Below are 17,486 nucleotides of genomic sequence, written 5' to 3'. Positions count from 1 at the left end.
CAATAAAATGATTTGATTATTAGTTTCAAATGACCAGATCAATAAATCAATAAAATACATTAACGACAAATCAATAAAACATCATATCAATAAATCATGAACTTAACTAGCAAGCAAAAATTCAGAACACAAATCTAATCATCTACCTAATTATATAATATGAATTAGTTATTTTCTGTCAAGATTAGCTTTCTATTTCAGGTACTCATGTATGTTAGTATATCAAATACTGGTTTCATTAATTATTTTTACCTGTGGTGTTTACCTCACACTACCCCTCAAAGTACGTCCACTGAAACCACATTAAAGTCTATAGAAGCTATATACTATAGCAACTTAGATGCAGCTTTCCTAAATACCACGCTAAGAAGAAGGCCAAATGAATACAATAATTATTTTTGAAAAACTCTAATGGATAGAATTTGGGAAGAACACAATACCAGAGAAAATCAAAGAACACATATGTAAAGACACCTACAACTTGTACCTGCAAGCTACTGCAAACTATATCCTGAACCAACTACATCTATGTTACTTGACCGTTTTAATTTAAACAAAGTACATTAATCATGTTCCAGTATAGGAGTACAATAAAGCAGTAAAGAGTGTTAATACTTCAAATTAACTTTAAAACAAATAAAACTTCATGAGAAGAACCAGGTTTACCCAAATGTTGTCCAGTAGTCTAGAAAATGGAACTCACAACAATCAGTTTGCATCTGTTTCCCTTCTTTCCCTAAATGAAGATTACCATTATCATAAAGAAGCCCAGGAAGTTTGCAATATAAACTACTATTGCATAAATTGTCAATGTTTAAAGATTACCATTATCATGAAGAAACTCGGGAAACTGGAGAGTCTGGTGTTAAAAAGCCGACGGATATTGGAGATTCTGGTGTTGTTGGTGGATTGTCGGTCGAGTTATCTGCTAGTTTCCAACGAAAAAATCATACTTTCCCCTGCCAAAATGCAAAACCTAACCAAAAAATAACCAACTCATGAAATCTAATTTCATGAAGAACATTTAAACACAAAATCGCAAAGATAAACTATGGTATAACACTAGAAATTAGAGAACCTAACAAAATCCAGAATTAACATATTCTAAATTAAATGAAAATCGGCTAAACACTTTACATAATTTACCCTCTTTACGATTTGACAAACAATGAGAAATGGTCACAATTCTAATCACAACTTCGCATAAATCAAGAACACACAAAAAGTAAAAAAGAAAATTTCAATCCTATGGTAAAGGAAAACTCACGCTTCAGGAATGCATCAAACAGATTGCCAGTGACACCCTCAATATTGGTATCATCAACAGGAAGAATATGGACACGCTTCCCATATTTCACATCAGGACACCGGTGTACAGAAACCACATCACCAAGTCGCGCTCTCAAATTAGATCTCACAACCTTGTTCATTCTAATCTTTGGTTCATCACATGTCTCATTAGCAAGGGCAATGAAGATTGTGTCTTTCCTTTCCTTTCCCTGGAAATTGTCCAAAAAACAGAACGCAAAAGTCAGACCTTCAAATATATTTTATTTCTATCTCAAAACACCAGAACGGATATTGCAGTAGTTAAATAATAATTCTTTAGCTCTCCTGTCATAATCATAGATACTTTTATGGAGAACTTGCTGAATCCAACATCAAAAGATAAGAGAAAGGGCTTCAAAATACTCAACATCTCCTACTCATAAGTTCAAGTAGGAGAACAGTTGAAAGTTTACAGGTCTGTCACAATAAAAAAGATCTACTGATCCTTCAATTCCATTTTAAATTATAGCTCGACATAGTCACCGCATCAATCTACATCTTCCACTAATTTATATGCTTTGAAACTTCAGACATCAATCACCGCCAAGCTCGTTGCATAGGGTGCCGTCAAAGTCTCACTTGACCCAAAACAAACTAGATAGATAATATGGTCTTCACCCGATATTCCCAAATCTAAAAAAGGACCTAATATGCACCAAATACATCAGACCCCAAAATCCACACCCACCCAAAAGAATTAGTAGGAATTTTACAAGCTTCTAGCATCAGAACCCATAAAAATCTCCAAGTCCAATTACGCAAATTTATTTAATCGTTTCAAACACAAGAACCTTCTAGGTGAGGAGATATTTTTCCTTTTCCATTTTTTTTCGGTGAACAACAAAACCTTCAACTTCACATATAAACAATTAACACCTTACAACGAAAATGGGTCAAGAACTCATGAGAAAGAAGCAATTGATTAGTAGAAGTAAAGTAAATGACATATTCAACAAAATTCCCCGAAACCCTTCAATAAAGGGAAAAACTCGAAGATTTCCAGTAACTAAAATCATACATAGTCTTAAAACATCTCAACAACCTCTTCAATCAAATTATGAGTATCAGATTCACTACCCGCACCACGGGATGAAGCTCTACACAAATTACTTAACCAACAGAACTTCAAACACACAAAATTCTGATAACCCTAAATAACTTGGAACATCAAGAGACAATACAACAATAGAAACATGAGAAATTACAACAATATAACCAAATAAAACATTATCAATGATAATAATTATACCTTGATTAGAACAGTATAGCCGCGAAATAGCTGAACCTTTTCCATGGTATCAGGACGCATAGCAACAACTGCATTATCGTTATTGACGGCTTCATCAACAACCAACCGATTTGGCGACTTCTTGCATTCCAGAATCGTTGTACTGTAGTCTCTATTGGTGCCCTTAATGTGAAATTTTTACAAAAGAAGACGCAATTTTTGAGTAAAAATTCAATCCAAATCGAAAAATTTAGATGGTAAAATAAATTGTTTCAATTAAGCGAGACATCGGGAAGATGATCGAGATCTTTGGAGGCAAAAAACTTACTTGGATGATTTAGTTTTATCAGCAATTGTAGTTTGGTGAGTGCAGAGGAAGTGGCAGAGCGAGGAGAGAGCTTGGTGACGAGTTGAGGTCAGGTCTGATTTTGTTCAAAGAAAACTCGAGCGATGGCTGGCGAATTCAAGGAGCAGAGAGGAAAAGATAGTTAATTACCGGCGAGTGAGAGTTGCTAAGGAACTCCTCATGAATAGCCTTGTGGTGGCCGGCAAAGGAGCAAATCCAGGGAAGAAGAAGAGGCAAAAATGAAAGCTGGGGTGAAATCAGGTTTTGCGTAAATTTGGCGCCAGGAATGAAAAATGAGACCCGTTAATTTAAATGACTGGTCTTTTGTTATTTTACTTTTATTTTTATGAGAGAGTGGTGGGATCCTTGATATATAAGAGACCCGTTAAGTAACATAACGGGTCTGTTGTTTCTTTTATTTAATTTTGTGCGGAAAATAAAAGGTCTTATTTATTCACTAGAGACCCCTTAAATCAGATAACGGGTATCTTATTTTTTCCTAAGTGGAACATTTGACACATAAGAGAGCCGTTATCTATAATAATGGATCTCTTATATTAAAGAGAGCCGTTATGTCGACCAAGGGGTCTTTTCTAAAGGGTCTCTTTGCCCTTTTTTGTAGTAGTGTCACGACCCACTAGAAATCAACTCCTATAAGCAAAACAAGAGAACTAAATTATTATCCATGTTTACTAAATTTCCAGCAACTATTTAAGAAACTAAAACCCTTAGTTTAATTAAATTCATTCATTAATTGGTAATTTAATAGTCTCAAATAGTCAACTCAAGTCCTAGCATAAAAACATTGACTTTTTCGCTTTAAAACCCTTAAAAACCAACATTTTAAAACTTATAAACATTCTGAAAATTTAGATTGGTTCCCATAATTTAAATTGTCATTAAATTATGTAAATCAATCTCTCAATCAATTTGAAACCAAAACCCTAACAATGGTTTAATCCGAAAACGTGTTTTGACTTCAAAAATCAATACTTTATGAACATATAAAAATCTGAAAATTACAAAACCAATCATCAAAACCAATTTCTTTAATTAAAACATACTACTAACCCAATACGGTGTTCATAACCGTTTTAATTAATCTAATCCAATAATTAAACTTAATCACAATAATTAAATCAATTTAAAACTGAAAATTAATATTTTTGAAAACATAATTTTTATTATCCCAATTCATCAACACACACACACAACAATTAATTGTGTTGTGTGTGTGTGCGTCGAGCAATAAACGCAACAACAACGACACCCAACAGCACCGCACACACCGCAACACAGCGCACGCAAAGCGACGAGAGGGCGAGGCTGCGGGGCGGGCGAAGCACACAACGCGCGACACACACAGCAGCGTGGGCTGCGCTGAGGGAAGAGGCAAGGAGAGGGCGAGGGCGCGAGCACGCAGGCACTTGGTGTGCTACGCTGCGGGTGCGAGGCTGGGCGCGCACGGCACGACGCGAGGGCTGGGCACCACACACACGGCACACTCGTGCCTTGGGCTGCAAGGAAAGGGTCGGATGAGAGGGGTGTGTGGGTGTGCCGCAAGGAGGGAGGAAGTGAGAAGAGAAAGGGAGTGCTGAAAATTCTTGTGAGGGTTTAATGAGGGGGTCTATTTATAGTTTTTTCTCTCCCATGTGGGCTAGGTTATGGTAGTTTGAGTTGGGCTTATTACCGGGCTCAATTCATTAAATCCCTTGCAAGCTTTGTTGGGTTTAATTAAAACAAAACGACCGGGTTTTTAAGTTTATTAATTTCGTTTTTGAAATACGACCCAATAATTTCCGATTAAATAAATTCCTTGAATTTATTTAATAAAATCCGGTTTTCGAAATAATTAATATTAAAATTAATTAAAATTAAAAGCACATTTAATTGTCATTAAATGAAATTAATTTATAAAAATACATGAAATGTTTTATAAATATAATAAATTATATTTAGAATTATTAGAAAAATACGAGGTATTACAAATGTGGTTCAGTCTTAATTAAACAAGTTAATAAATTCAGTGAGATCAAGTGAGCTGAATGCTTAGCTAGAGGTCGCTTCAGTTCAAGTGGAATTAATAATATTAATCCACAACTTACTCTTGACCGAACCCGTGGGGTCACACAAATAGTACGTGAACGGATCAAGTATTTAAGTGAATATATTATTCATTAAGTACTCCATTTATGGACATTCGGAAAAGACGGATCTCAGTTCCAGTGGGAGCTGAAATCGTCAAAAGGAAAAATATAGAATACTCTGGAAATGATGATATGGCCAGAAACGGAAATATGGATCATGACGGAAATGTAAATATTATCCAAGTCGTAGATGTTGCCGGAAACGGAAACATGGTTCGTATCAGAAAATATTATCGAAAATAGAAATATTGCCGGAATCGAAAATATTGCCGGAAACGGAAATATTACCGGAATCGGAAATATTATCAGAAATAGAAATATTGCCGGAATCGGAAATATTACCGGAATCGGAAATATTGTCGGAAAAGGATATTATTTCCGGAATCGGAAATATTAACGGAAACGTAAATAATTGTTCGAATCAGAAATAAATTCCGGAATTGGAAAACGAATCGGAAGCGCGACGTGCTAGTGCTCGACGAACGATCTTGCGAGACGCATGGCCCAGCGCAAGCGCCAACCCCAGCGCCGAGCAAGCCCGCACGGAGCAGCGACGCTTGGGCCGAGCAAGATAGCAGGGCCCAACCGTGGGCCGCGTGCTGTTGCTGGACGCCAAGCGCGCTTGGGTCGAAGCAAGGCAGCAGCACCCTAGCGTGGGCCCATCCAATCCAATTTGTGGGTGCACTCTCGTACTCTCTGTCTCCATATGGAGTTGATGTTTTATTGGATAGGGATTTTTCGCGACTATGGTAGGCTCTGCTTGCTGAAACCTCTCTCTTTTCTGCAACGGAAAAAGAGGAGCAGATTTGACTCCGCGTGCTGTTGCGAGACGCCAAGCTCAGCGCAACAACGTGGGCTTAGGCAGAAATTAGACCTAGATTACTTAATTCACCAACAAAAGGGAGAAAATAAATAAATTAATGAGATTGTAATTGTGAACTGACCTGACTACCTTCAAAGTATCCGGAATCGTGTTCAACGACGTTGGACGAAATAATAGAACCGAGATCTGAGAGCGATGAATCCTGAAAAAAAGGGGAAAAAATTAAAATATTTTAAAAAATTCAGTGGATTTTTAGGAGATGGAAAGTGAATTTCAAAGAAATGAAGAGAAAGAGGAGAACTTATTGAAAGAGATTATTAGAAATGTAGATCTGAAACTAGTGATTTGAGAGAGCGTAGAAGTTACGGAATACTATCAGTTTAGGGTTGAGATTGAGAAGTGAGAACGACAGGTGGGAGCAGGGCAAGTTCTCACCCAAAATGAATACGCGGAAAGCCTTGGCCGGCCGGTTGCTTGTAAGCTAAGCAATTTTGTGTTTTCCTAAATCTACTAAAATTATATGTTTAGGGTAAATCTAAAATACTTAGTATTTGATTGTCCCTAGAATTCTAATGTTATTAATTAACTAGATTCCTAATGGATTTAGTTAATCGATTCCTAGTAGGATTACAACTCCTTTATTTCCACCCTATAAATATGTGATTCATTATCACAAATTGCTTACATTCTATTCAATACTATTCCAACACATTAAATTCAATGGAGAAATTAATACTTGCCTATCACTATTGTGAGTTTCCCGAGTGCACATAAAACCAAAGAGAATATTCTAATTGGTTAAATCTAAGACGGATCCGAATGTACTGTGGACTATCTACGGGGGGATGACATTTAGAGTCCTATACTTGTTCTTGTTCGGTTCAAGAGCAGCTAGGGGAAGGCACGCATCACATTGTATGTATACTAATTATGCTAATTGACTATGTGGCAATTAATTTGGAGTCCTGACTTTATGCTTTTTCCGCATGAATTATATTGTTTATATTATATATAATCCTACAGTGGTATCACGAGCCTCTAATTAATTCCATAATCAATTATAGTTAACATGAAATAAATTTTATAAATTTTCAATGAATTAAAGGGGTGATTAATTTCGTGTATGTAATTAATTGCAAATTCGTGCGATGATTTGATTATATGTTCGCAGGATTTTTCGGCAGTTTTGTCAATAATGGTCGGAATCTTATGGTTTTATAGTCAATTTCGCATGTAAACGACGTTTTAAAATTTGAACAAAAATCAAAGATTTGACGCCGAACCCAGAATACCCAAAATCGAAGCCTAACTATGACGTTTTGGAGGTTTTAGTTTTTCGAATGCAAAATTTGTAATTTTTATGATGTTAAATTAAATATTTGCGAATCTTGTATGTAAATATTGAATCTATGATTGACCTACTGTATATGTTTAACAATTTTAAGGCCTAATCTTGTTAAATATACAACCTAATTTGTGATTGTAATTACTTTGTTGAATTTCAAATAATTTAGAATTTGTTTTGAATTTCATAATTAATTGATAATTTAATTAGGATCCTATGATTAAAAACCAAAATAAAATTTGTTAAAATTGTAAAGTTTTAAAATTTTAGGACCTAGATTTTAATCCCTAAAAAATATATGTAATCGGAAATTAATTTGAATAATAAATTTTCGATTTTTCGCCTAAATTTAGTGAAATTAATATAAATTATTAATTTGTCCTAAAATTTAAAATATAAAAGTTATTAATTTTTATAAAACGATCACCAATCTTGCACGCACGAAGCAATGGAAGCTAAGTGTTACCCTTAAGGGGTGTTGCATAGTGCGGGCATGCGACGACGAGCAAGGGAGCTCGTCGCCCATGCGGTACGAAGCAATGAGCAAGCACGAGCATGCGCGGCAAGGCACGGGCCTGTGCGGTGTGTGCTATGCGGGTGATCGACAAAAGGCAACGATGCATCGTAACGCAAGGCACAAGGCAAGGCAACAAGCACAACAAGCACAACAAGCAAAAGAACTCGCGTGCCTCTGTGCAAGCCCCTGCCCAGCGCGCAAGCAGCAGACACATCACTGGGCTGGTGCGCTGCTGTGGTGCGACACTCGGCCAGCAATAATGCAGGCCCTGGGCACTGCCTTGTGCAAGCGGCCCATGGGCGCTGCGGCGTGGCTGCTTGGGCGAGGCGTGGGCTTCGGCCTACGGCCTTGCCTTGGCACATTTGGGCCGTTTTGTTTACGTTTCGGTTGAAAACGATTTTAATTAAATTTAATTTCGTAATTTAATTTTTTCTCGGAATTTAATTTTGATTAATTTAATTATTATAAATTATTTTATACTAATTATGTTACTAAAATTAAAACCTTGATAAAATTTAATTAATTAATTTTAATCAACTGAAAATAAAATTAAGGGATTTAAATTTTTTTTATATGAGCTTTAAATTTTAATTAAATTTGTAAGTTTCCGGTTGGACTAGGAAATACAATTTTATGTTTAAAATTCGTAAAGTATGTAAATTCTTGGTTTTAGTGGGAGCTTTTAGTCATTAAACTCTTGATTAGGTCTACATTTCTTTAAGGTTAAAACAACTCCATTACAACTAATAAGGTTGAATAATTTGTAGATTGTTGGAACCTTTAATTCGTTGCTTCAAATGTTTATGTGATGCATGATTTTTCTACTAACTTGCTATATGGGTCATTCATTGATAAATGAATGGGTGAATGGTATATTGTAAATGTACTGTTTTGCAGGTTATGGAAAGTGGCTAGTATGGACCAAATAGGATAGAAAATATGGTCTGCGTACCATTAATTTGAATGTAAAATTGGTCTTATGCACCAAAGTTTTTATTTTTAAATATGGTATGTGCACCATCAAATAGTTGTAATTAGTTTTAATTTAGCATGTCCTATTTGAAGAAAGTGACGCCTCCCATGGTGAAATTCAAGACGGAGTTTCCAATCCATTTTCAAAAAAGGAGTTTGAAGTTGATGCTTCAAGATGAAGTCGGGCCATACTAGATCACATTTAAATCTTATGCATGCTTTAAGTTATTTATTGCTTTAAATATGTCCTAATTATGCATGAGATTATGGCTTTATTATGTTGCATGATTAAGGATTTTAGTTCACTTAAAATCTAACTAACATAGTAAGAGCCTTAAGTTCCAAACTTTAAAAATCTAGTTAAAAGGTGCCATGCCAAAATAACACTTACTTGGATAACCTTTACATCAATCTAAGTAATAGTTTTCCGCCATAGCGAGGTGTTACTTGTTGATCCTAAAGGGGTAAGGTACACAAATAATTGTGAGTACATATTAGTTTTGGTGAAACTCAACGATATAAGTCCTTTTATGTCGTGGAAAATAAGATAGGTTTACCTAATAAGTTCTTAGACATACCTATCAACCAAGAGTAGTTTCTAGACTATTAGCAAAGGATTTGCTTACCAAAAATATTTTAGAATTGAGTCTAAATACATAATGTGCTTAATTCTTCAATGATTTAAGGATCTTGGATTCATTTTATTCACACCTGTCGGAACACAAAACTTGAATAAAATGCTTAATAAATATTGAATTATGCATGAATGCTAGAATTTAAGTTTATTTAGAGAAGATGTGAATGGTTATTTATTTGTTTATTCTTTTCAATTATAGTTTTAACTATGGAAAACAACAATTCATTCAACATTCGATCAATTCTCGAAAAGGAGAAGTTAAGGGGGAAAAACTTCCTTGACTGGCAAAGGAACGTGCAAATAGTTCTTATGCAGGAAGAAAAGGAGTATGTCCTTGAAGAGGCGATGCCCGAAGCCGCGGGCGAAGGGGTCACTCAGGCAGCCCTCAATCGTTGGATTGATGCCAACAAGGATGTGAAATGTCTAATGCTTGCAACCATGAGTGCAGATCTATAGAAAACGTTCATCAACTCAGATGCTTTCACGATCATCAGTGAGTTAAAGAACATGTTCCAAGATCTGGCTCGATTCGAAAGATTCGAGACTCATTGGCAAATTCTTGACACCAAGCTCAAGAAGGGCAATCCCGTAAGTCCACATGTTCTCAAGATGATTGGATTAATTGAGAATATGAGTCGGCTGGATCAGCAGTTCTCTCAAGAAATGGATGTAGACAACATCCTCCATTCTCTTCATAGCGGCTATGATCAGTTCAAACTGAACTACAACATGAATAGTCTGGACAAAACGCTCACTGAGCTTCACGGTATGTTGAAGACCGCTGAAAAGATGCTCAAAAGTGATAAGCAAGATGTGCTTATGGTGCGTGGGGGCAAGTTCAAGAAACCTGGCAAGAAGAGGAATGCTAAGAAAGATGGCAAGAAAGCCAGCCCAACTAAGCAAACTGACAGCACCAAGTCTGAAAAGAAGAAGGTGAGCCAACCCACTTATGAATTTGAATGCTTCTACTATAAGAAGAAGGGGCATTGGAAGAGAGATTGCTTGAAGCTTAAGGAAGATAAGAAGAACGGAACGGTCGTTCCATCTCCAGGTATTTTCGTTATAGACTGTATACTTGCAAATTCAACTTCTTGGGTATTAGATACAGGTTATGGCTCACACTTATGTTCCAATTCACAGGGACTAAGAAGAAGTAGAAGGTTAAGCAAGGGTGAAGTCGACCTACGAGTGGGAAATGGAGCAAGGATTGCTGCATTAGCTGTAGGAACTTATTATTTGTCGTTTCCCTCTGGGCTAGTTTTGGAACTGGAAGAGTGCTTCCATGTTCCAAGTCTTACCAAAAACATCATTTATGTTTCTTGCTTAGATGCTAAGGGATTTAGCTTTTTAATAAAAGACAATAGTTGCTCGTTTTATTTTAAAGATATGTTTTATGGATCTGCTAGATTAGTCAATGGACTTTATTTGCTAGATCACGACAAACAAATTTATAACATAAATACCAAAAAGGCCAAAAAGTATGATTCAGATCTCACCTATTTGTGGCATTGTCGATTAGGCCATATTAACACGAAACGCATTGAAAGACTTCAAAAGGAAGGAATTCCATAACCATTTGACTTAGAGGATTATGGTAAATGCGAATCATGCTTACTTGGCAAAATGACAAAGAAACCTTTCTCTAAAGTTGGAGAAAGAGAAACTGATCTATTGGGTTTAATCCATACAGATGTATGTGGACCAATGAGTTCAAATCCTAGAGGTGGTTTCAGCTACTTTATCACTTTCACTGATGATTTCAGTAGATATGGTTATGTCTACCTAATGAAGCATAAGTCTGAATCCTTTGACAAATTCAAGGAATTTCAGAGTGAAGTAGAGAATCAATAAGGCAAGAAGATTAAGGCACTGCGGTCTGATAGAGGCGGTGAATATCTGAGCTATGAATTTGATGAGCATCTGAAAGAATATGGAATCTTGTCAGAATTGACTCCTCCCAGAACACCTCAATGGAACGGTGTGTCAGAACGTAGGAACAAGACCTTGCTAGACATGGTTCGATCAATGATGGGTTAGGCTGAACTTCCAATAGAATTTTGGGGACATGTACTAAACACAGCTACACTCACACTAAATAGAGCACCGTCTAAAGCTGTCGAAAAGACTCCATATGAGTTATGGTTTGGAAAGCCTCCAAATGTTTCTATTCTTAAGATTTGGGGTGTTGAAGTATAAGTCAAACGATTAATTTTAGACAAACTTCAACCAAAATCTGACAAATGTATCCTTGTGGGCTACCCAAAGGAAACAAAGGGGTATTACTTCTACAATACATCTGAGAACAAGGTGTTTGTTGCTCGAGATGGTATCTTTTTGGAAAAAGATCACATTTTCAAAATGACTAGTGGGAGAAAAGTAGACCTCAAAGAAATTCGAGTCGAACAACAAACTCTAGAGAATGCTCAAGATGACATTCAGGTTGAAACTCAGAGATCTTTAGAAGTATCTGGTGAGAATCAAGAACCAACTAAAAATGTAACCCCGCGTAGATCGCAGAGATATAGATCTCTACAGGAAAGATACATAGGTATTTTGACGAATGAGAGCCATGAAGTTCTATTGCTGGAAAGCGATGAACCTGCGACTTACAAACAAGCTATGACGAGCCCTAGCTCCAAGCAATGGCAAGAAGCCATGCAATCTGAATTAGACTCCATGTCTGAAAACAGAGTTTGGGATTTGGTCGATTTTCCAGATGGCTACCAAGCCATAGGAAGCAAATGGGTTTTCAAACTGAAAAAGGACAAGGATGGGAAACTAGAAGTTTTCAAAGCTAGATTGGTTGCAAAAGCTGGAATATATGTTTTGATGAAGCAGTCAGTGACTTTGGCTTCGTCAAGTACGCAGACGAATCTTGTGTATGCAATAAGGTCAGTGGGAGCAAAACTTCTTTTCTACTATTATATGTCGACTACATATTACTTATCGGAAATGACATTCCTATGTTGAACTCTGTCAAGATTTGGCTTGGGAAATGTTTTTCGATGAAGGATCTAGGAGAAGCACAGTACATACTGGGCATCAAGATCTACAAAGATAGATCTAAAAGGATGAGTGGACTTAGTCAAAGCACTTATACCAACAAGGTGCTTGAAAGGTTCAAGATGGAAGACTCCAAGCGAGGCTACCTACCCATGTCTAATGGAATGATTCTAAGCAAGACTCAGTGCCCAAAAACACTGGATGAGCGTAGACGAATGAATGGGATTCCATATGCATCATTGATTGGTTCAATAATGTATGCTATGATATGTACACGCCCGGATGTTGCGTACGAACTCAGTGCTACGAGCAGATACCAGTCAGACCCAGGAGAGGCACATTGGACTGCTGCCAAGAATATTCTGAAATACCTGAAAAGGCACAAAGATGATTTCCTGGTCTATGGTGGAGATGATGAATTAATTGTTAAAGTCTATACGGACGCAAGTTTCCAAACCGACAAAGATGATTTTAGATCACAGTCTGGGTTTGTCTTCTGCCTCAACGAAGGTGCAATAAGTTGGAAAAGTGCTAAACAGAGCACCATAGCGGATTCTATAACTGAAGCGGAGTACATTGTTGTACATGAAGCAGCAAAGGAAGCTATTTGGTTAAGGAAGTTCATAGGTGAAGTTGGTGTAGTCCCCTCCATTAAACGACCAATAGCTGTATATTGTGACAATAACAGAGCTATTGCACAGGAAAAGGAGCCTAGACACCACCAAAGAGTCAAGCATGTACTTTGTAGATTTCACCTTCTACGAGAGTTCGTTGAAAGAAAGGAAGTCGAGATAAGCAAAATTAGAACTGATGACAACATCTCAGATCCATTAACTAAACCTCTGCCGCAAGCGTAGCACAACTCGCACACTGCATCTTTGGGAATCAAGCTTATTGGAGAATGGCTTTGATGTCCTTAATAAATGTTTTAAAGTTTTAGAGTTTAATACTTTGTAAAACGTTTTGGTTAACCATTCATATAAATGAATAGAATTCATTTTTCAATTTAATTTTGTGGTTTATTAAATGATGAGTCTTTTCAATTTAACGATATATTCAAGATAGACTGTCAGGACCAGTCCTGTGACTAAGAAATGTCTATCAAGTGAAATTGAATGTCAAAAGTTAAAAAAGGTCCCTGGTCGGAAGTTTTCTATAAAGGTGTACGCATAGAAAACGCTAGACGACTAGAATGCAAGATGACTAGTAGTTCTGTTTCTTGAACTATGAGGACACGGCAATGTCGCAATCATTTGCATAGATACTTACTTGAGAAGATTAGTATCGGAAAAACCTATGAAACTTTACTGTAAGAGATGAAAATTTGTCATAAGTAAATTTCATTACATTATTAGACACTAATACTCAATACCCGAGTGATTTGAGATTACTTGTTTGAGAACTGGTTACTTTGACGATGTCAAGCGTCGCACCGTAAAAGGATACTGTAATGGCAACACTCAGGTAATCACCTATCAAACAAAGTCTAACCTCAAGATCACAAGATTGGGATTGTCCTCCCATAAATCAGGATGAGATGTTGAAAGTTGTACAAGGCCACTCGGAGAGCTAGAAACTGAAAAATGCATGGCCGTGCTCAGATGGATCATAGGCTATGATTATCTGTTTATTTGATTAGTTGAACTCTGACACCGAGAAATACCTTTGGACATAATAAGGATGACTACTCTTACTTTATATTCATGAGCAGGCATCAAGCGACAAAGGAATTAGGAAATGCACACTTGTCCCTAAGGACAAGTGGGAGACTGAAGGAAATAATGCCCTTGGTCCAAGTATGCATTCAATGCTAAGTCTAATAAATGCGGTTCAGTATTAATTAAACAAGTTAATAAATTCAGTGAGATCAAGTGAGCTGAATGCCTAGCTAGAGGCCGCTTCAGTTCAAGTGGAATTAATAATATTAATCCACAACTTACTCTTGACTGAACCCGTAGGGTCACACAAATAGTACGTGAACGGATCAAGTGTTTAAGTGAATATATTATTCATTAAGTACTCCATTTATGAACATTTGGAAACGACGGATCTCGGTTCCAGTGGGAGATGAAATCGTCAAAAGGCAAAATATAGAATACTCCGGAAATGATGATATTGCCGGAAACGGAAATATGGATCATGTAGTAAATATAAATATTATCCAAGTCGTAGATGTTGCCGGAAACGGAAACATGGTTCGTATCGGAAAATATTATCGGAAAATATAAATATTGCCGAAAACGGAAATATTACCGGAATCGGAAATATTATCGGAAATAGAAATATTGTCGGAATCGAAAAAATTGCCGGAAACGTAAATATTACCAGAATCGGAAATATTATCGGAAATAGAAATACTGCCGGAATCGAAAAAATTGCCGGAAACGTAAATATTACCAGAATCGGAAATATTGTCGGAAAAGGAAATTTTCCGGAATTGGAAATATTAACGGTAACGTAAATAATTGTTCGAATGGGAAATAAATTCCGGAATCGAAAAATGAATCGGAAGCGCGACGTGCGAATGCTCGACGAACGATCTTGCGAGACGCCAGGCCCAGCGCCGAGGAAGCCCGCACGGAGCAGCGACGCTTGGGCCGAGCAAGACAGCAGCGCCCAACTGTGGGCCGCGTGTTGTTGCTGGACGCCAAGCGCGCTTGGGTAGAAGCAAGGCAGAAGCGCCCTAGAGTGGGCCGCGTGCTGTTGCGAGACGTCAAGCTCGGCGCAGCAACGTGGGCTTAGGCCACACGCTGCAAGGCCTTGGTCGGCCGGTTGCATGCAAGCTAAGAAATCTTGTGTTTTCCTAAATCTACTAAAATTAGATGTTTAGGGTAAATCTGAAATACTTAGTATTTGATTGTCCCTAGAATTCTAATGTTATTAATTAACTAGAGTCCTAATGGATTTAGTTAATCGATTCCTAGTAGGATTACAACTTCTTTATTTCCACCCTATAAATATGTGATTCTTGATCACAATTTACATACATTATATTCAATACTATTCCAACACATTAAATTCAAGGGAGAATTTAATACTTGCCTATCACTATTGTGAGTTTCCCGAGTGCACATAAAACCTTAGAGAATATTATAGTTGGTTGAATCTAAGGCGAATACGAACGTGTTGTGGACTATCTACGGAGGGACGACATTTGGAGTCCTGTACTTGTTCTTGTTCGGTTTGGCAGCAGCTAGGGATGTCACGCATCACATAGTATGTATACTAATTATGCTAATTGACTATGTGGAAATTAATTTGTATTCCTTGCTTTATGGTTTTTCCGCATGAATTATATTGTTTATATTATTCATAACCCTACACAACCATCATGCTTCCTTTCGTTTTCATTCATTAAAAAGGCCCATGATTCAATATGAATCAACAGAATATCAAATGTTGAAGGAAGTGTCCACATATCCTCTCTTGCTATCGCAAGATAAGCATTGTATTCAGTAACTTTATCACTGAAAAACATAAATAAAAGTGGAATTACTTTAAAATAACAAACAGTAACTATGTCAGAAATAAAGTAACTATACTAAATATAAAATTACTATCAAAGACAAAATAAAAACTATATCATATAAAAGGTAACTATAGTATATATTACAATTACTCTATCAAATTTAATGGTACTATAACATATAAACAATAACTATATTAAATGTCGAGTAACTATATCATATACACAGTAACTATATTAAATGTCGAGTAATTATAACATACAAACAGTAACTATATTAAATGAAGAGTAACTATAACATATAAACAGTAACTATATTAAATGAAGAGTAACTATAACATATAATTACAAATTTTATAAAATGTAAAGTAAAACATATAAACATGACTTATATTTACTGTCGACTAACTACAACAAATAAACAGTAACTATGTTGAATGTATAATAACTATAACATATGAAGAGGAACTATATTTACAGTTGAGTAACTATCACTTAAAAAGCAGGACTTACATTTACTGTAGAGTAACTATAACATATAAACAATAACTATATTAAATATAGAGTAACTATAACATATAAACACAAACTTTATCAAATAAATAATGATAACTATAATATATAAAAGGTAACTATAGTATACAAAAGGTAACTATAGTATATATTACCATTACTATAACAAATATAAAGGTGAATATAATAAATAAAAGCTAACTATAAAAAATATTACAATAACTATATCAGGTAGAAGGTAACTATAGTTTAAATTAAGTAACTATATTACAAATAAAGTGACTTTAAAAATAAATGGAATAAGATCAAATAAACAATAAATAATGAAATGAAAAACTTCTACTTACTCAAGCAGAATACACAACTTCTTGAACAAATGGTGGAAGATGTCTCATAATATCTTCATATGCAATCATAAATGAAGACATAAACAACACGTTTTCCTCAACACCATGCACACTGACATCCACATTCGATACACCACGGTTGTTAATGATACATTTCTGGAACTCAACCAAAACACGGACATATTCGTCCATTTCATCATCATCATCATCCGTAGTTTCTTTCGCATTGTTGTTCACATCAACAACAATATCAAATATAACTTGAGATGTTAGATCCACAACAGCAGCAGTAGACAGAGATGCAGCCTCAGATGGAGGAACAAGAGATGCTGAATTAGATGCATTCTTAGTAGTACCAAAAATATCATCCCACCCATTAGGTAGGTTCTTCACCAATTGATGAATCTCCACTAACTCATCAACCAACTTTTGATAATTGGCAGATTCCATAATATCATCACTCTGGTTCTGCATCGAAGCCCTTATTTTGAACAGCTCTTCGGCATGGATGGCTGAAATGACATCCAAATCTCTCTTCATCAACAACCACTGACCTTGAAAATCCTGAAAAACAAAGTACATAAATTTAAATATGTAACATATTAGGAAAACCTAATAAGAGAGTACAACAACCATTATAAGAATGTAGTTACTATATTATAAATATAGTAACCATTATATAAATATAGTATAGTATATAAAAGGTAACTATAGTATATAAATCCATTAATAAAACAAAGATAATCATAACTATAGTATATAAAAGATAATTATAGTATATAAAAGGTAACTACATAAAGTAAAGTAAAATAT

General features: G+C 35.9%; 1 protein-coding gene across 4 annotated transcripts; it reads right to left on the bottom strand.

The window, feature by feature from the left end:
- Positions 1 to 525: 525 nt before the first annotated feature.
- LOC110785809 (cell division cycle protein 48 homolog) lies at positions 526 to 3,200 on the bottom strand. Of its 4 annotated transcripts, none has more exons than XR_008923325.1 (5): positions 2,886 to 3,200; positions 2,579 to 2,740; positions 1,268 to 1,499; positions 826 to 976; positions 526 to 736 (listed from the first exon to the last, which is right to left on the bottom strand). XR_008923325.1 is itself a non-coding variant. In XM_021990319.2 (5 exons), the coding sequence occupies exons 2-4, from the start codon at positions 2,636 to 2,638 to the stop codon at positions 831 to 833; spliced, it is 387 nt and encodes a 128-aa protein (XP_021846011.2). In that variant the 5' UTR covers positions 2,639 to 2,740; positions 2,886 to 3,200; the 3' UTR covers positions 526 to 736; positions 826 to 830. The 4 variants fall into 4 exon arrangements, 3 of the variants coding, with proteins under 3 accessions (XP_021846011.2, XP_021846012.2, XP_056687401.1); XM_021990319.2 differs by having other exon boundaries at positions 826 to 925; XM_021990320.2 differs by having other exon boundaries at positions 826 to 925; positions 2,579 to 2,729.
- Positions 3,201 to 17,486: the final 14,286 nt, after the last annotated feature.

This window comes from Spinacia oleracea, chromosome 6 (assembly GCF_020520425.1).
Source record: "Spinacia oleracea cultivar Varoflay chromosome 6, BTI_SOV_V1, whole genome shotgun sequence".
Taxonomy (NCBI): domain Eukaryota; kingdom Viridiplantae; phylum Streptophyta; class Magnoliopsida; order Caryophyllales; family Amaranthaceae; genus Spinacia; species Spinacia oleracea.
The sequence above is the reverse complement of the archived record's forward strand: the minus strand, read 5'-3'. Positions and strand labels throughout refer to the sequence as shown.

What these genes read in the sequence shown, in the direction of transcription:
- LOC110785809 (XM_021990319.2), bottom strand. Translation starts at nt 2,638, where the DNA reads ATGCGTCCTGATACCATGGAAAAGGTTCAGCTATTTCGCGGCTATACT. An exon ending in GCTATACTGTTCTAATCAAG is followed by an intron (nt 1,500 to 2,578) that starts GTATAATTATTA and finishes GACAATTTCCAG; the next exon opens with GGAAAGGAAAGGAAAGACAC. An exon ending in GTTTGATGCATTCCTGAAGC is followed by an intron (nt 926 to 1,267) that starts GTGAGTTTTCCT and finishes GGAAACTAGCAG; the next exon opens with ATAACTCGACCGACAATCCA.